The 20,881-nt window shown below is 41.3% G+C and overlaps 2 protein-coding genes across 5 annotated transcripts in view; one reads left to right on the plus strand and one right to left on the minus strand.

Moving 5' to 3' along the window:
• Nucleotides 1–2,344: 2,344 nt before the first annotated feature.
• Nucleotides 2,345–17,630, minus strand: Cops5 (COP9 signalosome subunit 5). Of its 2 annotated transcripts, none has more exons than XM_090338916.1 (8): nucleotides 17,377–17,630; nucleotides 16,133–16,367; nucleotides 14,885–15,013; nucleotides 13,261–13,326; nucleotides 11,789–11,874; nucleotides 7,779–7,890; nucleotides 5,740–5,888; nucleotides 2,345–2,585 (listed from the first exon to the last, which is right to left on the minus strand). In XM_090338916.1, the coding sequence occupies exons 1-8, from the start codon at nucleotides 17,517–17,519 to the stop codon at nucleotides 2,501–2,503; spliced, it is 1,005 nt and encodes a 334-aa protein (XP_090195042.1). In that variant the 5' UTR covers nucleotides 17,520–17,630; the 3' UTR covers nucleotides 2,345–2,500. The 2 variants fall into 2 exon arrangements, with proteins under 2 accessions (XP_090195042.1, XP_090195043.1); XM_090338917.1 differs by having other exon boundaries at nucleotides 17,369–17,458.
• A 1,095-nt stretch (nucleotides 17,631–18,725) lies between these two features.
• Nucleotides 18,726–20,881, plus strand: part of Cspp1 (centrosome and spindle pole associated protein 1) — a 112,472-nt gene continuing 110,316 nt past the window's right edge. The window contains exon 1 of one of the 3 annotated variants that reach the window (XM_090338915.1): nucleotides 18,726–18,853. The gene's annotated coding sequence lies outside the window, so the exon portion shown is untranslated. Of the gene's footprint in view, nucleotides 18,854–19,337; nucleotides 19,424–20,881 lie in introns of those variants that run through there. The other 2 variants (XM_090338913.1, XM_090338914.1) reach the window with 2 other exon arrangements.

Genomic DNA, 20,881 nt, shown 5'->3' on the forward strand with positions numbered 1-20,881 from the left:
GCCTTGTACTAGTTGTGCCTTGCTTATTTAGGAATATGCAGAACATCCTTATGGGAAAGATGAGACTTTCATCAATCAGTCCATCAATCAGGTGCTCCTAGAAGGGACCCAGCTGAGTGTCCCCTGCTGACTACTTCACCCCCTTCTCAGCAGGAAGCAGCTCCAGAAGGAAAGACCTTTGCCCATACTCCAGACCTGGTGCCTTCATCCAATTATTAAAACAAAGAGGGGAGAATGTTAGCACAACATGCTCTTCTCCCAGACACTAGGCCCATTTGGTAGAGGCAGTAAATAATCAGCCTCTTCCCCCATTTACCTTGAGAAGGCACTCCTTTGAGAGCAGTTACAACCATATAAGGCAACAAGATCCCCTTGGAGTGACCTTCACGTCTGGGCAGCTGCAAGATTCTTTATCTGCCACTTGGGCAGTAGCCATAAATCCTGTCCTGCCATGATGAAGTCCCTGCCTCCTGGCCCCTGTAGTTTATATAGGTCACCTAAGATAATAGCCCACACTATTTTCTTTTGTGAGAAGGGTTTTTGCTGGTCCCTTTATCAGCAATTAACCTTTCCTTTGTTTTCTTGTGTGTGTGTGTGTGTGTGTGTGTGTGTGTGTGTGTGTGTGGCAAAGACTAATAGACCAGGTTGGGCAAAAAAGTTAGCTGGATCTAGGCCGGTGTGGTGGTTTACATCTATATTATCAGGTACAGGGAGGGAGGAGGTGTGGTGATAGCAGTCCCAGGCTGGTGTTGGGCAAAAAAATACAGACCCAAGTGTTAAGAATCTGTCTGAAGATAACTGAGGCTCACTCATCTGGTAGAGCACCTGCCTAGTGGGAAGCCAAGTTCAAATTGCCACAATAATCCTGTACATGTATCTTGTTTACGACTCCTAACTCCCCAATGCTGGTAGGATCAATTCCAAAGGCTCCTGTAAGAATTATTTTGGAACTACTTTTTTTTGTCCATCCTGGGGCTTGAACTATAGGCCTGGGTGCTGTCCCAGAGCCTCTTTGTGCAAGGTTAGTGCTGTACCACTTAAGCTACAGCACCACTTCATGCGCTTCCTGAGTAGTTTATTGGATTTAAGAGCCTCACAGTACTTTCCTGGCCTCGCTGGCTTTACACCTCTATCCTCAGATCTCAGCCTCCTGAGGATGACACGATTACAGACATGAGCCACTGGTGTTTGGCTTCAAGCTACCTTTTAACTTACCCCAGTCAATTAAATATCTTTGCCTATGGGATAATCTCAGCTTTGAATCATTCCCTTGCTTTCTGCCCTGACTTTCTCCACACTGTAGTATTCCTTGTCTGTAAGAGCAGCCTTCCTATTACTCTTTATTTGGCTAGACATTCATTCTTTCAAGTTTCAAGGTTAATGGTCAGGTTACTTCCTTTGGAAACCTACCTAACATACATTTCTTTAAAATAAACATTTCTCCCGAGGTTTCCCCAGCACACATTTTCTCCCATTAGTATACTTTTTTTTTTTTTTTTGTCGTTGTGGGCATTGACTTCTTCAGCTCAAGGCCACTGCTCTAGCCTGGGCCAGGGTGTTGTCCCTAAGCTCTTCAGTCAAGACTACTCCCTTACCCTTGAGCCATAGCCCCACATCCCATTTTCTAGTGATTATCTCAGCCTTCTGAGTAGTTAGGATTACAGGCATGGGCCACACCACACCTGGCTCCAAGTAATTCTTAATTTAGCTTTGACTTCTTTTGTGGCTGGTCCTGGGGCTTGAACTCAGGGCCTGAGCACTCTCCTTAGGCTTTCTCAAGGCTAGTGCTCTACCACTTGAGCCACAGCACCACTTCCAGCTTTTTTGTGTGTATATGGCACCAAGAAATTGAACCCAGGGCTTTGTGCATGCTAAGCGAATGCTCTACCATTAGGCCACACTCCAGGCCTTAGCGTTGACTTCTCTAGTGAGTTGTGAGGACAGTGGACATGCCTAGCTTGCGCAACATAACCAGAGTAACATTGGGTCTGGTTCAGCACAAAGCTCTTGGTGAATGTTTGAATGACCAGCTACCTTTGGCTAGCATCTCCAGTACATCATTTGACTTCCAGGAAAATAATTATTGGTGGCAGGAATTGGCTTCTGTTACATAGAACAAGAAACTGTTGAATCACATTTTAACCAACAGATTGTCAAAAGTAGGTTAAAAGCCATATTGGAAAGTGGTTCTGACCATTATATGGCAAGTGAAGTGTTGAAATTCTCTGAATACTTTCAGCAGATAACATTCTTTAGAAAATAGGAAAGGTCTAATATTTTTTCACAATCAAGAGCATTAAAGGAAAATAATCTAATATTTATCCCCCAAAGAATGAAAGGACAATTTAATTTTATAGACCTTTATTACAGGATTTTAATATCCAGGACACTTCGGAGCACCTTATACTGCTAATCAGATTTTTGGTAACTGGTTTTAAGAGTGTTACTTGAGTATTCTTCACATATGAACTTTCAGGCAAAAGTATTACTCAGTGATTATTTAGGAGATATTAATCTGATTAAATAGTTTATCCTTAATGACCTGAGACATCAATCCATGGATGGCTTCTATGGTAGTTTTACAGCTGAAAAAGAAAATCACAAAATATCAGACACGTAAGTTACCCTCATGTCTATCCATGTTTTCTCACATAATTTTCATGTTATTTCTATTTCTCAAACTATACCAATTTAAAATTTACCCTTTTAGTTTTTGTCCTCCTGCATTTCTTGGCTTTTTTCTTTTTTTGATCATGGGACTTGAACTCTGGGCCTGGGCGCTGTCCCTGAGCTCTTCAGCTCAAGGCTACCACCCTACTCCTTGAACTACAGTGCTACTTCCAGTTTTCTGGTGGTTAATTGGAGATAAAGAGTCTCACAGACTCTAGCATTTCATTAATATATATTACCTAGAATATTTATTTATTTATTTATTTATTTATTTATTTATTTATTTATTTATTGCCAGTCCTGGGCTTGAGTTCAGGGCCTGAGCACTGTCCTTGGGCTTTTTCCTCAAGGCTAGAGCTCTACCACTTGAGCCTCGGCACTACTTCTGGCTTTTTTCTATGTATGTAGTACTGAGGAATCAAACCTGGGTCTTTGTGCATGCTAGGCAAGCACTCTACCACTAGGCCAAACTCCAGGTCCAGAATAATTTTTTAAAAGGTAAAGGACTATGTGCTTTTATCCTGAGATAATCATAAATACTTTCCAAACAATTAAAACATTAGTTAATAATAGAAATGATAAAAAAAAGCAGAAACAATGACAAAATCCTGTGCCGAAAACTACCACAAAAAGGAAACTTCTTTTGCCCTTCTATGTTCCTGTTATATAATTCAAGATTTTTTTTTCTATAGAAATCTTTGTTTCGTAAGAAATTGAGATACAAATATAGACAAAATTACAGATATAAAGACAGTAAAACCATATCATACTAAAAGCATACCAAATATAAGTCTCATCGGCAAAGAAAAACATGACTTTTATTCAGGTCTCTTGCTGTATTCCTAAAAACCCACGAAGAAGGGAATAAGGTGGCTGGGAATGTGGCACAGTGGTAGAGTGCTTACCTAGCATGCATGAAGCCCTGGGTTCAATTCCTTAGTTCCACATAAACAGAAAAAGCTGGAAATGTGCTGTGGGTTCAAGTGGTATAGTGCTAGTCTTGAGCAAAAGCTCAGGGACAGTGCCTGAGTTCACACAAGTCCCATGATTGGCGAAAAAAAAAAAAAAAAAAAAAAAAAGGGAATAAGGTATTTCTAAGCCAAGACGACTTCTATTCTCAGATAAACTTCCCCTTCCCTTTTTCCTTCTTTAAAAAAAAATATTTTTTGGGGGGCTGGCTGCTGTCCCTGAGCTAGTGCTCTACCACTTTATCACCCGAGTCACAGAACCACTTCCAATTTTCTGGTGGTTAACTGGAGATAAGAGTCTCACAGACTTTCTTCCCTGGGCTAGTTCTGAAACATGATCCTCAGATCTCAGCCTCCTGAGTAGCTAGAATTATAAGCATGAGCTACGAGTGCCTGGGGCACTTTCCCTTCTTTTCCCTACAGATAAGATTTTTCTTTTTGCCCTCAGTCCTGGGACTTGAACTCATGACCTGAGCACCACCATTGAGCCTCTTTGTGCTCAAGGCTAATGCTGTACCACTTGAGTCACAGTGCCACTTCCAGCCTTTTCTTAGTTATTGGAGATAACAGTCTCATGGACTTTCCTGTCCAGGCTAGCTTTGAACCTTGATCTTAAGATCTCAGCCTCCTGAGTAGCTAGGGATTGTAGGTGTGAGCCACCAGCACCTAGCTAAGATTTGATTTTTCTTAAAGTAGATACAAATGTAAAACTTTATGTATATGTCAACATATTTTCTGCTTTCCAATATATTAAAATTCAAATTTTTATGGACAGAAATGATTAGTTATCTCAATTCTATGTAATTTAAGAATTAGAATGTATGCCAAATTATTATAGTATAGGTTGTCAGAGACTGTGTTGTTCAGGTTTGTTCCTAACAAAATCTTTGGTACTAAAACTTGGGATACTGAATTACTGCTAAGGAGGAATTCCAGAAGCATAAGGTTGAGATAGGCCAGTTATTTCTATGATATGTAAAGAGTTAAAAATGTTTGAAAAATTCAAATTTGGAACATTTAAGACATTTTAATTTAATCCTTTCAAAAACTCTTAAGTTAGCATAGGATTTTTTTTTTTTTTTTTTTTTTTTTTTTTTGGGTCAGTCAGGGCCTGGGCACTGTCCCTGAACTCTTCTACTCAAAGTTAGTGGTCTACCACTTTGAGCCATAGTGCCACTTCTCGATTTCTGGTGGCTAATTAAAGAGTGTCATAGACTTTCTTGTCTAGGCTGGCCTTGAACTATAATCCTTAGATCTCAGCCTCTCTATAACATTAGCTAGATCTTTTTTATTTTATTTTTTTGGTGGGTCATGGGGCTTGAACTTGGCCTGGGCATTGTCCCTGAGCTCTTCAGCTCAAGGCTACTGCCCTACCCCTGGGCCTGGGCGTTGTACCTGAGCTCTTCAGCTCAAGGCTACCTCCCTCGCCTTGAGCCAAGCCCCACTTGTCATTTGCCAAGCCCCACTTGTAGTTTTCTAGAGGTTAATTGGAGGTAAGAGTCTCAGGTCCTTTTGTACCTGGGCTGGCTTTGAACCTTGATTCTCAGATCTTAGCCTCCTGAGTAGCTAGGATGTAGTAGTGTGAGTCACTGTACCAGTCATTACCTTGATCTTTAAGTGTTTTATGTCTCCCTAGTTGTTAAAGGTAAAAACTGTGTATCAGAATAGAGGGAGGCAGAGCAAACAAATGCTGTCATATTTAAGGAATATTATATAAAAATTGAACTATGTAGCCATGCACAGGTGGCTCATGTCTACCTGCTGAGAAGGCTGAGATTTGAGGATTACATTTGTTTTTAGGACTTTTTTTTTGGTCAGTACCGGAGCGTGAACTCAGGAAGTGGGCACTGTCCTTGGGCTTTCTCAAGTCTAGAGCTCTACCACTTGAGCTACACACCACCTCCAGCCTTTTCTGTGTATGTGGTCTTCATGCATGCTAGGCAAGCACTCTACCACTAGGCCAAACTCCTGGCCCCCGTTTTCAGGATTCTTGTATTTTTATTTTTTATTAAGTAGTTGTATAAAGAGGGTTCAGTTCTACAAATCAAGTTGTACATACAATGTACCTTGATCAAAAGGAATCTGTAGGATTAATTTGTACCTGTCTCTTGTAGCTTTGGCGAGTTTGTCTTCTGACTTTCGGTCATGTGTTTCTAAACCCAACATGAAACTCCCTCGGCCTAGTTGGGCTTCTGATTGCTCTAGCTTTTCAGACAGATCAAACACCTGACCAGTGGTATAGTCTGCATTCTGTGGAGAAAATGGTATTGTTAAAAAATTACATCTCTCATTATGTCTATCTGTCTATCTATCTATATTTGCATACTCAAGATTAAACCTAGCATCCTGTGCAAGCCAGGCAAATTCTCTTTTGCCTTGTCTTTTGAAGAAAAATCTTACTAGTTCCCCTTGAACTAGTTCCGCCTTGAACTTCTGATCCTTCTGCCATAGCCTATAACTTGGTTTATTCTGCCAGATTACAGATGTGTAGATGTGTGTATGTGCATTTTTTTTTCTTGGTAGTTTTTTTTTTTTTTTTCCATGCAGGTCCTGGGGTTTGAACTCAGTGCTTAGGTTCTCTGAGCTTTTGTGCTTAAGGCCAGCACTCTACCATTTGAGCTACAAGTTCATTTCAAGCTTTTTGGTGATTAACTGGAAACTTCAATGCCCAGGTTGACTTTGAACTACAATCTTCAGATGTCAGCCTCCCGAACAGCTTGGATTATGGGTGTCAGTCACCTGCACCCAGCTCCAAAAGTACATATTTTTATGAAAATTAGTTTTAACATAGAAAATTTCACTTAAAATCCCAGGGGGCAGTCAAAGTAAGAATTCAAATTCCAGCTGCAAAAAACAGATTCTAGTTCCAGGTGTTTGAGGGTAGAGGCTTTTTGCTTATACTTTCAAGATTAAATTCGGAATTTGTCTTCTTGACTTCTTAAATGGAATATCTGCTATTATAGGAGGCTTTGAAGTACAGGTTTGATGTTTAGGTTTTAGCCGTGCTATAGATTAGCTGGGAAGTCTGGAGTAGGATTTGTGTTCTGAAAATGGGAGAAGGTGACAATCATCTTTAGCTTAATGCAATTATGAAACTTATGTGAAGTGATATGCAGGATGGACACTGTCACATACGCCACCTAGTAAAGTCTGAATAATTATTAATTTTGTTTTTGTTCTAATTGAACTTTTAGGAATAGCAGTCCAAATACTTAAAACAAATAACACTCATTTTTCTAGTGATAAGACTTTAATTATAGGAACTGGAAAATATGGAAATTGTCGGGTAATATAAAGGAAATAAACACTATTTTAGGTCTTGCACTCCTGAGGTGTTGTTGTTTCCACCTGAGAGCAACCAGTAAAGAGCTTGCCTTGGCCTAGCCACTCAAGTTTATCCCTCTGGTCTACAGCAGATCTAAGGATGGGCATGTACTTAAGTAAAGTCAGTCAGAAATGAGAGGCTTTGCCTGAGAGCATACAGGTACATGCTTGCAACTTGATTTTTTTCTTCTGAACACGAATGCAAGAAGCTAAAAGATCTAAAGTTAAAGCTGTCATCTTGTATTCATATAAAGCCTGACATGAACCTGACAATGCTGAGGGAAAAAACAAGACATTATAAACTTAAATGTAAACTTAATGGTGCCTAACGTATACTCTGTTGTTAGACTTAGTAACTTACACAACTCCCTTCCTTATTTTATTACTTGTCACAATAGTCATCAAGATAATCTGTTATCTGATGCAAAAAAAGCAATGCTTGTAATTTGTTCTCTATAAGTCTGTTCAAAGTATATGTAATCCCCCTGATCTGGCCAGTCTATTTGCCACTTAGGCTGCATCTCTTTAATATACTTAAATTGAAATTGCAATTTGATCCAGCTTAGAGGTGCAGATTCCCACCCCGACCCTCAGATCTCTAGACTTGGTGTCTGCACTAAGTAAGATATAGCTTTTCTGAGAAATAGGGTTTCAGATATTAAACAGTTTCTATAGCTTAAATAAAATCCAAAATTTCCAGGCAAGATGGCCCATGTACTTGGCAGTGTAAAGGCCAACTTGAGCTACGAAGTGATTCTGTTTCAATCCTTCTTCCCAAATTTTTTTCAAGTACATTCCTCAAAGAACAGTACTTACAGTAAGCAAGCTGGATGAACTCAATGTATTCACCCAGTATTTATTCCATAAAAGTTCAAGTAATTTGCGATCCAAAGAAGATTTGAAATATGAGACTTCTAACGCGTAGTATCTATGAAAAGAAAGTAAAGATTCTAGTAAGGGAAAGAAAATATTTAGTGATAACACATAGAAGTCATGATCAAATTTAAGCAAATTTTATTTTTTCTGGTAAATTATATTTTTTACTCAAATAGTATTATTTTTTCTCCATAGTCTGGGAGCTTGACTCAGGGCCTGGATACTGTCTCTAAGCTTCTTGGTTGTTTGCTCAAGGCTAGCACTCTACCACTTGAGTCACAACACATTTCCAGCTTTTTCTGCTTATGTGGTACTGAGGAATTGAACCCAGGACTTCATGCATGCTAGGCAAGCACTCTACCACTAAGTCACATTCCCAGACCTACTAATATTTTAGTTTTAATTCAAGAGAAAAATGGTAATGAGGAATGTCTTTCTTTTCTGAGTTGTGGTTGCAAATCTTCTGTTTACTGAATTGGTTTTGTAATTTTTCTCCTTCTGCAGAATCCAGAAAGTTCCAAGATCTTATTAATAATTAGAATTTCTGACTGACATGTCTTCTGAGTTTGTTAATTCTAACTAATGATATATAAGTATAATGAGCTCTCTATGTAAATTTTTGCCAGCTTAAAAAAAATACAACACATGGATTCCCTACTCTTTTCTTTCTAATTCTCGTATTAGGATCTACTGCTACTTTTTGGAAAGTATGCTCTAAGTATGTTCCCCTCTCCCTGCCTAAATGTCAGTACTAGGGTTTGAACTCAAGACCTTAAGCTCTCACTTGTCTTGTTTGCTCAGCTGGTGCTCCCAGTAGACTCTAGCTCTGTATTACTCTTTCTTAGCCTCCTCTGGTTTCCACACTCCCTTGGACAATGTATTTTTCCATTCCGGGGCTTAAGCTTAGGGCTTGAGCACTGTCCTTGGACTTTCTCAAGGCTTGCGCCTCAGCACCATCTCTGGCCTTTTCTATGTATATGTGGTACCAAGGAATCAAACCCTTGTCTTCATGCTTGCTAGGGAGGCACTCTATCACTAGGACAAACTCCCAGCCCTCCCTTGGACAATTTTTGATGGGTATGGGTATTATTGTGCTAGTTTGTAAATATGTACATGTATGTATGTATGTATGTATGTATGTATGTATGTGTATATATGTATATAAAATTTACTTCTACAACATCATCGTTTTTTTCCTTCCTTCTAGTTTTCTGTCATTCTTTTACAATCATGAAAAACAACAATCCCCCCCTCCCAGCCAGAATGTGGGTTAAAAGACAAAAGATTGAATATAAATGAGAAAAGGGTTGCCATTCAGAACATGAGAGTTCACAGACAAACATGCTCCTACTCTCAAGAGAAGTTCTCTTTCAACAGCACGAATACAATGGTGAAGCACAATCCTTTAAGACAGAAGTAAACCATTTTTACAGAAATATATCAGAGTTGGATGAAAATCAGATATATTCAGAAACAGTTTTAGAAAATCAAATTTTCTAAGAATTTATAAGTGAAAAATAAGAGCAATAGTAGTACATGTTAAGATGTTCCTTGACATTGACATCATTTACTCATTTCAGAAACAGTTCTTCTTTAAATGCCTACTCTTACAGGTGCCATGGCCTATTTTAAACCTAAGGATACTGCAGCTGGTATTTGTGTTCTCACGTAAGACATCAATGATAAGGAAGCACACATATCAAAGATGAAAAGAGCAAATAAGAAATAGGAAAGGGAGCCGGGCTCAATGGATCACAGCTGTAATCCTAGCTACTCAGGAGGCTGAGATCTGAGGATCAAGGTTCAAAACCAGCCTGGGCACAAAAGAACCTCAGACTCTCATCTCCAATTAACCTCTAGAAAATGGGATGTGGGGCTTGGCTCAAGTGTAGGGTGGTAGCCTTGAGCTGAATAGCTCAGGGACAGCACCCAGTCTGAGTTCAAGCCCCATGACCCACATAGAGAGGGGGTGGGGTGGGGAGGGAGAGAGGAAAAGGAAAGGGTAATAGGAAATTATATTTGAAGTAGTGATCAAAGAATATTTTCTGTTAAGAGGACCCTTACAAAGAAACTTGATGATTAAAATATGCAGGAATAAGCCTTGTAGAAATAAGGAAGAATGTTTTAGATGGAAGGAAGGGTAAACGCAAAAACTGTGAGGCAGAAGTCTGTGTAGCTCCTTCAACAAATGGCAAGAAGCAGTATATCTGGACTAGAGATAACCCAGATAAAGATAAAGAGTTGGTAGAGTTGAGCTGAGAAAGGAGACAGACCATTCAGGGTTGCATATTTTATGGCAAGTTACAGTCTTTATTTTTGGTGAAATGGGAAGTCATTTTGAGGAGGAACATGATTTGATTTACATTTTAACAGAATCACTCTGGCTGAGAAAAAAACCTTTAAATGGGTGAAAGGTATTCAAAAGAAGACCAGTTAGGCAGCCAGTACTATGGTTTTGTCTTTAAATATGGCAGCAGCTTCAACGATGGTCATAGAGACACAGTGAGAAAAAGGTAAAGAAAATAGCCTTTAGTGGGGCCTCTTCTTTCTCCGGAAAAATGCTCTACCACTTGAGCTATACTCCCAACCCTTTTTTTTTTCTTGCTTTTTCCCAGACCATCCTGAGATCTTGATCCTCCTGCTTATGCTTCTTGGTCAGCTGCATTCTTATACCCAGCTTATTTGCTGGGAGGAGGATCTCACAAATTGTTTTGCCTTCAGAGCTGGTCTTGAAGCATAATTCTCCCAATCTCTACTTCCCAAGTGGCTGAGACTGTAGGCCTATATCACTATTTGTAGCTCTTGTTGGCTTCTTCAACATTAAAAAAATTCAGATATAATTCCTATGCCAAAAACTTCATTATTTGAAAAAAATATGTCATTCAATGATTTTTTTTTTTTCATGTCTTCGTTGGCATTTGGAGTGAAAATGTATCTAAAGAGTTTCTGCTAGGGCTGAGAGCATGGCATAGTGGTAGAGTACTCACCTAGCATGCACAAAGCCCTGGTATCACATACACAGAAAACGGTGGAACTGGTACTGTGGCTCAAAGTGGTAAAACACTAGCCTTGAGAAAGTTCAAGGACAGTACCCAGGCCCTGAGTTCAAGCCTTAGGACTTGAAAAAAAAAAAAAAAACTTTGTTAAATGGAAATTGTGTATTTTAGTGGCTACAAACTTAGTTGTTTTCAAACAGAACTTTCAATGATTAATCTCTTTATGTGCTAAGTATATGATAAATTCAAATGTTATGAATATTAACATTTTGAATATAATTATATTTGAATATTATCCTCAATTGATGTTTTTATTCTTTCAGAAGGTACTTATAGGACTGAGAATGTGATTTAATGGTGGAGTGCTTGCTTAGCAAGCATGAATTTCTGGGTTTGATTCCTCAGTACCACATAAACAGAAGAAGGTGGAAGTAGTGCTGTGGCTCCAGTGGTAGAAAGCTAGCCTTGAGCGGAAGAAGCTCAGGGACAGAGCCCAGGTCCTGAGTTTGAGCTTCAGGAATGACCAAAAAAAAAAAGGTACTTAAATTATGAAATGCAAGTTGTTTGAGCCTATTTCTAATTTGTAAAATAAAGAGCTTGGACTGGATATCTTTGAGGTTTCTTAGGATCTTGGTATTAGATATATTATTTATTTATTTATTTTGTGGGTCATGGGGCTTGAACTTGCTTGGGTGCTGTCCCTGAGCTCTTCAGCTCAAGGCTACTGCCCAACCCTTGAGCCAAGCTCCAGTTTGAGTTTTCTACAGGTTAACTGGAGATAAGAGTCTCAGGTCCTTTAGTGCCTGGGCTGGGTTTGAACCTTGATCCTCAGAGCTCAGCCTCTTATTTTTATTTTTTGAAGAACTAGGGATTGAACTTAAGTCTTTGAGGGTACTAGGCAAGTGATCTACCTCTGAACTATGCTGAGCCTAGATACACTGGTGCATTACTTACTGTTTGCAGTGTACACCAAAGTCTTCTATTTTATTCAGTGGAATAGTCTGGTATTCAGAAGGTCCTTCATCAGGAGGTTTGTAGCCCTAAGCAAAAACAAAGAAAACAGAAGACTAAATGCAACAACAAAAACATGAAATTTTCAATGTAGCTTTTTATTTATGGAAACATTAATTATGGGGAGCCAAATACTCAATTTAACATAGTCATAAAAATGCATGGTAATTTCAATCCTTCACTAACTCCATTTGGTGGTTTGTATTTGCGTACATGTGTGCTCATGTGCGTGTGTGTGCATGTGCATGCATATGCAGTTCTGAATTCTGGGGCTGGGTATTACCCCTGAGCTTTTTTGTCCACTTCTAGCTTTTTGGTAGTTTACTGCAGATAAGTCTCATGAGCTTTCTTGCCCAGATTGGCTTCAAACCATGATCTTTAGATTTCAGTCCTGAAAAGCTATGATTATAGACGTTAAGTCAGTAGTGCCTAGCAGGAGATATATTTATGTAGAAGCTTCTATTGTAGACCAGACTCTCTAGGGGAGACTGACCTGTTTAGCCTTTTGTCTCTCTAGTACCTGTCAGAATGTTATAGATACACATAAATATTGTATTTGTAAATATTTATTATATTGATAAAAAGTGCTTTTCTAGTAAGCTTAAAGATGTATTTCAAACCAAGTGTTGGTGGCTCATAACTATAATCCTAGCTATTTAGGAGGCTGACATCCAAAGATCATGGCTCAATGCCAGCATGAGTTTCCAGGAAGGTCCAAGAGACTCTTATTTTCAGCAAATACCAGAAGTGCAGCTGTGGCTTAAGTTGTAGAGATCCTTGAGCAAAAAGCTCAGGGATAGCATGTAGGCTCTGAGTTCAAGGCCCAGAAGCAGCACCAAAACACACATAAAAAATCCTCCTCAAAGTTCATAAATAATATTACTTTTTGATATAGTCAATTTATGATAGACAACTGACAACTATTTTGTAAATATATTAAATTGATTTAGGCTAGACAGAAGTACTAATTGGGATGAAGAGGCTTAGGTATAAAACACTTTATTCAGGGGATGGAAGAGTTATTAGGTATTGAACACAAGGATTTGTGCATCTTAGACAAGCTATTTTAGCTATACCTCCTCAATCCTGTGGAAGGGAACTTGCCTAGTACAATGAAGCCCTGAGTTGGCACATGTACACACACACACACACACACACACACACACAATCATAGAAAAGTAAAATGCTAATCACAGCATTAACTTAAAAAAAAAAAGTTAGCTTAGCTACTCCGGAGGCTGAGATCTGAGAATCATGGTTCAAAGCCAGCCTGGGCACTAAAGTCTGTGAGAGCCTTATCTCCATTTAACCACTAGAAAATTGGAAGTGGTGCTGTGTCTCAAGGGAACAGCACTCAGGCCCAGAGTTCAAGCCCCATGACAGACAAAAAAAAAAAAAAAAAGACTTGTAATTACCTTTGGATATGTCCTAAAGGCTCCAAGATTCACTTTTCCTGCAGAAATTGTTCTGGTAGGATCAATCTATGAAAAATAAACAAATGATAATATATATAAATCATTATATTCCTCCATTTATTCAAACATTATACAAAAAAGTATATTCATACAATATGTAATACAGCATATCCTATATATTTTAGAATGTACTGCATATTCAATATATACTATATATTCTTAGATAGTATTATAAATTACATAAAATATGGGAAAAATAACCAGCCATCCCTCCCACCCAAATATCACATAAAAATCCACTGACATGGGTAATAAACGAATGAAATGGGTACAGCAGTGGCTCACAGTTAAAAAGTAAACAGCCAGGCACTGGTGGCTCACACCTGTAACCCTAGCTACTCAGGAGGCTGAGATCTGAGGATCTCAGTTCAAAGCTAGCCTGGGCATGAAACTCCATGAGACTCTTATCTCCCATTAACCATCAGAAAATAGGAAGTGGCACTGTGGCTCAAAGTGGTAGAGCCCTAGTCTTGATCTGAAGAGCTCAGAGACAGTGCCTACACCCAGAATTCAAGCCCCACAACCCACAAAACAACAAAAAAAGAAAACATAACTATTTTATCACTTAAAAAGATTATTTAATACTGCAGATGAATGGATACAGAAAATGTGGTATATATACACAATGGAATTCTACATAGCCAACAGATGAATCTAGAGCGAATCATGTGGAGTGAGACAAGTCAAGACCTAAGGAACAAAAGGCGCATGGTATCCTTAATATGTGGCTATTAAATCCAAAGAGTACAAGAGCGAGGACTCAATAACTGCATACCCAAAGCTATGGACATGGTAATGGAAATATAAACATAACTATATAGACATAAAAACCTATGACCCTATAGACATAATGTTTTATTTCTTAAATTAATATGTTTCTATGACATACAAACCCTTAGCCTAATTTTGATTAAGTTCTAAATACTAAGTCCCAGTGATTATAAATAGATTCCCCCCTCCTTGAACACTTGTTTGTTAAACTTGTCATTTAAAATATGATGTAAAAATCAACATTAATAAATTCTTTAATAAAAAATATTATTTAAGCTGTGTATGGTGGTACATGTCTGTAATTCCAGCACTCCTGAGGTCATTTTAGGCTATATATCAAATTGAGGCCAGTCTGGACTACAAAGTAAGACTTTGTCTCAAAATCAATAAAACACATTTTATTTAATACTTAAAACACATTTTAAAATTTGATCATTTAAGAAGTCTTTCTTTTTCTATTAACAGATGAACATTTTCTACTTTTCTCCTAGAAACTTGGACAGTGGCTCTGGCAATTCCTGTTTATTCAATTCAGTCAATACTGACTGCCTAAAATGGGTTATATTTACCATGATTATCCCCATTTTATAGAGATGGAGTGGGTGGAGGATGAGATGCAAAGAAGTAACTTTTCCAAAACTTGAGATTCTAAGAGGTAAAAATTCAGATTCAAGCCTATGCAGACTGATACCAGAGCTTTGCTCTTTATTATACTGTTTTGATTTCTCAGTATACTTGCTTTAGAAAAATCTTCATGAAGAACTTAATTAGAATAGGTTTTAAAAGTAGTTACCACCACTGCTACAAATGGTTCCTGGAACTGCTGGTTAAGCATCTGTGTACTAACATCAATCCCAGAAAGCCAGCAGCCATAGCCAGGGTGGCTATGATACCAGCCAATTGCATTTTCGAGGCGGCCAACCTAACAAATGAAAAGGACAAAAAGCTTGAAATTACTGTTCAATTTCAGAGTAGTCATATGTTTTATATAATACTGACAGAATTGTACTGTGAAGGATTGTTCATAACATTAAAAAAAAAAAACCTGGATTTTCATCAGGCACTGGTGGCTCATACCTGTAATCCTGGCTACTACCTGTAGACTGAGATCTAAAGATCATGAAGCTATCCTGGGTAAGAAAGTCTATGAGACTCTTATCTCCAATTAAGCACCAAAAAAACTGGGAGCAGAGCTGTGGTTCAAGTGGTAGAGTGTAAGACTTTAGCAAAGAAGCTTGGGGGGCAGAGCCCAGGCTCTGAGTTTAAACCCCGGACCAGCACCAAAAATGGTTGTCTGAATAAAAATGCATACATAAAGCACAAAATAAACAAGCTACAATTAAGACAAGTTAATCAGTTTCTCTTCCATCCATTTAGTTTCTCAACCTAGATGCTATTCCTATAGCTAGGATCTTACACACACTTGCAGAGATATTATTTGCATGTGAATAAACATTCAAATATAATAGCATAGCACATAGTGTTTTTATTTTAGTTTTTCACCCAACAAAAAATTCTACAGTTTGCTCCATGTAAGTAAATACATAGATAGCTACTTTTTGAAAGCCTGTTTAAGTGGTCCATTAATGTATACACCAAAACTTAAGTGGCTTTATACTCCTGAATGTTTAAATAGTTCCCAACCTTTTAATTTTATTGTATCTGATTTAATTTTCTTGGTATTGGGGATAGTGAACTCAGGGCTTCCCACATCCTAAGTAAAGAAACCTTTTATTAAAAAAAACAAACAAACAAACCCCAAACCTCCCAAATAGATGCTTTTAAGAGACTTTTAATCTCATGTACACTTCACATAGAAATTGTTGAGTTTTAAACATTGAAATTTAACATGCAGAGGATAGTTTTAAGTTCAGAAAAAGAGTCATCTTGAAGCACTTAGTGGTTATTAAGCATTTTAATTATCTTTAAATAGTTGCGCATAAGAGTTGCCATTCAACAATGCAGTTTATAAATACAATGAATTTTGATCAGCCTCACTCCTTTTATCATTCTCAGTAACCTTCTAAGAAAGACTTTTTACCTGCTTGGCATTTTCTATATAGGCAGCCATGTACTCGTAAGCAGCAGCCTGAGCATTTACTCGGGTTTCAGTGCCTTCTACAGGCAAAGCAAAACTGTCCATAATGATCATGGTTTCACCATCCACCTTTCCAAGCATCAAACCCATCACCTCCAAGTTGCCTCCTGATCTGGCATGCATCACCATTTTCAGTAGAGCCAATGCTGAGATTTTGCAGTACTTAAAGTAATGGTGGCTACAAAACAAAATCAGGGTGTAATTAAACTTCTCATAAAAGGTACAATTTCAAAAGACATTTTGTTTTTATTTTGTAGGTCAAGGGCCTTGAACTCTAGGCCTGGGAGCTGTCCCTCAGCTCTTCAGCTCAAGGCTACAGCTTTACCACTTGAGCCACAGCCCCACTTCTGGTTTTCTGGTGGTTAATTGGAGGTAAGAGTCTCACAGACTTTCATGCCTGGGCTGGCTTTGAACTGTGATCCTCAGGTCTCAGCCTCCTGGGTAGCCAGGATGACACAGGCATGAGCCACTAGCACCTGGCAAAAGACAGTTTTTGAAATCATTACAAATTGTAGATTAGCGGGAAGCCAATGGCTCACACCTGTAATTCTAACACCTCAGGAGGCTGAGATCTCAGGATGAAGATTCCAGTTATCCACCACAAAGCCAGAAATAAGGTGTGGCTCAGGTGGTGGAGCACTAGCCTTGAGCAAACAACTCAGGGACAGTGATCAGGCTCTAAGTTTAAGCCCAAGGACCCCCTTGCCCCCCCCACCCCCATGCACATGCACACACATATTCATTCGCACACGGTGCTTAGCTTAGATTGTGACATATCGTAGAAGTTTTAAAAGTATTTCCACTTTGGGAGCAACCACGGGGCACGTGGAAACGGGCTCAAGGCAAAGTGTGTGGCACACGGGACAAACAAGGATGAGGATGCTGAGAGATGACAAAGCGAAGTCACCGCTGGTTGCCCCTTCACACCCAGAAGGTGTGAAGAAAAAAGGTTAAAGACAAAGAAAGTGAAGACGAAGTAGTGCCCAGCGGGGGGGGGGGAGTGTGCTGGCGAAGAGGAGGAGGGAGCTTGGGCTCCACGCACCCCGACGATCAGGGACCCAGACACCGCCCCCCTCCCCGCGGAATGACCAGCCCTCCCTCCGGGCCCCACGACTCCCACTCCCACTGGGGTTCTAAACCTCCCGCCGTCCCTCCCCTCCCCTGCGTCTCGCCAGGGACCTCCTCACTCCTTAGTCCAGGGCTTCGCCGCCAGGATCTCCTGCTGCTGCTTCTTGTCGTATTTGTAGATTTCATCGATACTCTGGGCTTCTTGCATGTTGTTGGCTAATTCCCAGGTTTTCTGAGCCATACCGCTCCCGGACGCCGCCATCTCCGAGGAATCGGGGGTGGGGGGGGGGACGTTTTCTCTGCAGCCGAGACAGCTACGTCACTTCGCTCTGTCTCTAAAAGCAGGCTTTAGTCCTTACTACGTGAGCAAATTCCCACTAGGTTCTCGAGGCAGCCATGACACCCAGGAGCGGAAGTGAGGTTGGTACGGACCATTCGGGGACAGGAGAGGGCCTTGAGGGAGAGTGGTCTAAAACACGTTTGCTTGTCTAGCTATGGAGAGAGGAATAGTCTGAGGGGTGAACATCGTGCGTTAGGTTTTGGAAAGTTGTGTAAATGAGTGAGTGCAAACATGACGTTTCGGCGTGGGAATGGTACAGTCCATCGCACCGGAAGAAGGGCGGGTAACGACGGGCCAGAAGCGAATTCGCCGTCCGTGTTCCGACTGCGCAGGCTCGGAATTCGCCCGGGCGTCGGTGGGTGGAGCTTTAAGGTGGCGTGGGAGGGTTTTTGTGGGGGTGTTGCAGGTTCCGTAAACAAGTTATTTGGAAGACGAAAAGTTATAAGGACGTCTTTGGAAAAACTGGGATGTAAATACTGTTGGATGCTGATTCTGAAGACGAAAAGCAAGGCATCCTGTTTAATACAACTTGATGCACAGGAGCTAAACCCCAAGGGTTCTGGGTTTCTAGACAGTTGCATTTTAGTTGGTTAGTACTAATGTCGTGTTCCGAATGGATTGGTTCCGTTTCTATCCTTCGACGTACCTGTAAAAGTTAACTATCCGTACATGTATTAGGAACTTAGTGTTGTGCAAATACCCAGTTTTGTCTTTGGTCAAATCGCGGCTATGACTTGCTTTTGTCCTGGGGCAGGCTACCTCTTCCAGCAGTTAATACTGTTTCATCTGTTTACTTTCCTTAATTTAGGCATTTTCCCTCCATTTGCTCATCCGACATCTGCCCTTCCCTCAGAGGGAAGGGGATTGGAATCGATCTTGTCTATTCTAGGGCTCAGCAGCTGAAGGACGTGGCAGAGTCGGCTGCAGCCCAGGGTGCTTTGATCACCTGACGTGCAGCCTCCGGGACGGCAGGGGGCGCCCACGCGCACACGCATCCTCTCCCCACCCCTCCCACCGGGCGCCAGCGGGGGCGGGGCCGGGTCAGGCGGTTGGCGCGGGGCGCGTGGGGGCTGGGCCTGAGAGGCGGAGCGCCGGGCCCGGCCGTCTGTCCCCGTGTTCCCGCGCCAGACAGCCACTGCCACCTCTCCCGACGGCCGAGAGCCCCTCTGGAGCGTCTGCGGGACGCGAGCCCGCTTTCCCAAGCACGAGTCCTCCGGCCGCGGGTGGACAAAAGGCCCCGCGGGATGTGGCTGGAGGTGGGTGGCACTGGCGAGAGAGAGTTCCTGGGCCGGGTTCGCGGGCCGAGGTGGGGGCCGTGGGCCTGGGGGGCGGAGGGCCGCGCGGCGGCCTGGCCTGCGAGCGGCGGTCGTGCGGAGTCGGAGTCGTGGGTTCCTCGGGGCAGCCGCTCCGGAGGCGCTGTCCGGGCTTGAGGGTTGGGGCCGGTGTCGGGAGTAACCGGGTCTGCGTGGCTGTTGGCGAGGCGGTGCCCAGGTGACCGGGGTGGGGTTGTGCCCCTCGGTTGCCATGGTTACGCGGCGCCGACTCCCGGGTCACCCCGGTGGCCGCCGTCGCGGGTGTTGTCGGGAGCCTGTTGCTTGACGACGCGTTGACGCTGTGGGAAGCCTCGGCGGTCCCCGGCGCCGGCAATGACGGGCTCGCCCCGACCGCGGGGCTGCCTCGGGCGGTTCCTCTCCGCGCGGGGGCCTGCGCCGCGCGGGGCTCGGTAGTGCTTAACGTTTGAGTGCTCGCCTCCGCCCTCGATCCCGTTGATCCCTTTGCGCCGTTGCTTTGCTACTACAGTTTAATCTTTACTGTAAGTCTTTAAGGTCAGTACTTTTTTTTTTTTTAATCATTTTCCCCCCTCTCCTGTAATTGCCTGGTCTCTTGAGCCAGAGCCTCTTTCCGTTTTGAATTTTAGGATTCTTATTTGGAGTTTGAACTCAGTTTTCGTTGAAGGGTTAGCGATGGGACTCATTTTAGAAGACGTCTGGTTAATTTTTGGGGAGGTGGGTGGATAGTGGGGCTTGAACTCTGCTCCTGGGCTTTGTCCCCGAGGTCTTCAGCTTTCAAGGCTAGCGCTCTACCACTTGAGCCACCGCCCCACTTCTGTTTTTTTTTTTTTTTTTTTTTTTCTGGTGTTACTTGGATATAAGAGTCTCCTGGACTTTCGTGTCCAGGATGGCTTTGAACCATGATCCTTAGATCTCAGCGTCCTGTGTACCTAGGATTATAGGCGTGAGCCACCAAGCGTCCAGCAAAGGTTAAATTTTGAAACCCCCTGGTTTTCAAGCACCATCTTATGCAAAGACTCAAAAACTGCCAATGTTAGTCGGGCGCGGTGGCTCACGTCTAGGATTGTAGCTACTCAGGAGGCTGAAATCTGAGGTCGTGGTTCAAAGCCAGCCCGGATACTGAAAACCCTGAAATTCATAGCTCCAATAAATCCTAGAAAACCGGAAGTAGTGCTGTGGCTCCAGAATTAGGGTGGTAGCTTTGAGGTGAAGAGTTCAGGAATACCGCCCAGGCCCAGAGTCCAAGCCCCACAACCGACAAAAAAAAAATAATAATAAAAAAACAAAAAACGACAAACAAAAAAAACCTTCCCAAAACTGCCAATGTGAGTTTGCCTAAAGCTGATTACTCTGAGATGGTTCAATTTTATATGGAAGAATGGCTTGTCATGTAGATAAGCAAGGCAGAATATCCTGGAAACTAGTAGGATGCTTTTCCTCTATTCTTTTTCTCTGACTTTGTTGTGGTGGTTGGATATCTGCAGAAATGCTCCACGGGGAAGACATTTTGGATCTTCTGCAACACAGATGATGTTCCGAGAGGCAGCAGGTGATTTAGACAAGATAAATTGAAACAGGTGTTTTCAGGACACATTTTTCTCAAGTGAGATTTTTTTTCAGACAGGATTTAACAATTAGAACCCAGATTTTTCATTATTTTCAACTATCATTCCACTTTCCTGAGTAGTAAAAAAATTTAAAATTTTGCATCTCTGAAAGGACAGCCAATATATGCAGCTGCCCTTGGTTACCATTGATGATGTATTACCAATAGATACTAAAATTCTGGGGTGGTTTTACATAGACTTTTTCTATCTTGTCCTCTGATCTTCCTTTTTTCCCCCTTCCCAGGAAATATTATTTGTTTCCTAGCAACAATTAGAAATCTTTACTACTTTGGTCACCCACCAGAGTAAGTTGTGTGCTTTTGCAGGAACCTTTTCCCACTTCTTATATTCTATCAGCCCTGTTCACCCTTTTTCCATTCTCCCC

This window comes from Megascapheus bottae, chromosome 9, assembly GCF_031878675.1.
Source record: "Megascapheus bottae isolate mThoBot1 chromosome 9, mThoBot2.hap1, whole genome shotgun sequence".
Lineage (NCBI taxonomy): Eukaryota > Metazoa > Chordata > Mammalia > Rodentia > Geomyidae > Megascapheus > Megascapheus bottae.

Bases quoted from the DNA above. Each gene is read 5' to 3' on its own strand.
- Cops5 (XM_090338916.1), bottom strand. From the start codon at position 17,519: ATGGCGGCGTCCGGGAGCGGTATGGCTCAGAAAACCTGGGAATTAGCC. The intron at 11,875-13,260 runs GTAATTACAAGT...GTTTTTGCTTAG, and splicing joins CCTTTAGGACATATCCAAAG to GGCTACAAACCTCCTGATGA. The intron at 2,586-5,739 runs GTACAAATTAAT...TTTCTTTTTCAG, and splicing joins GCCAAAGCTACAAGAGACAG to CTGTAAAACTACCATAGAAG.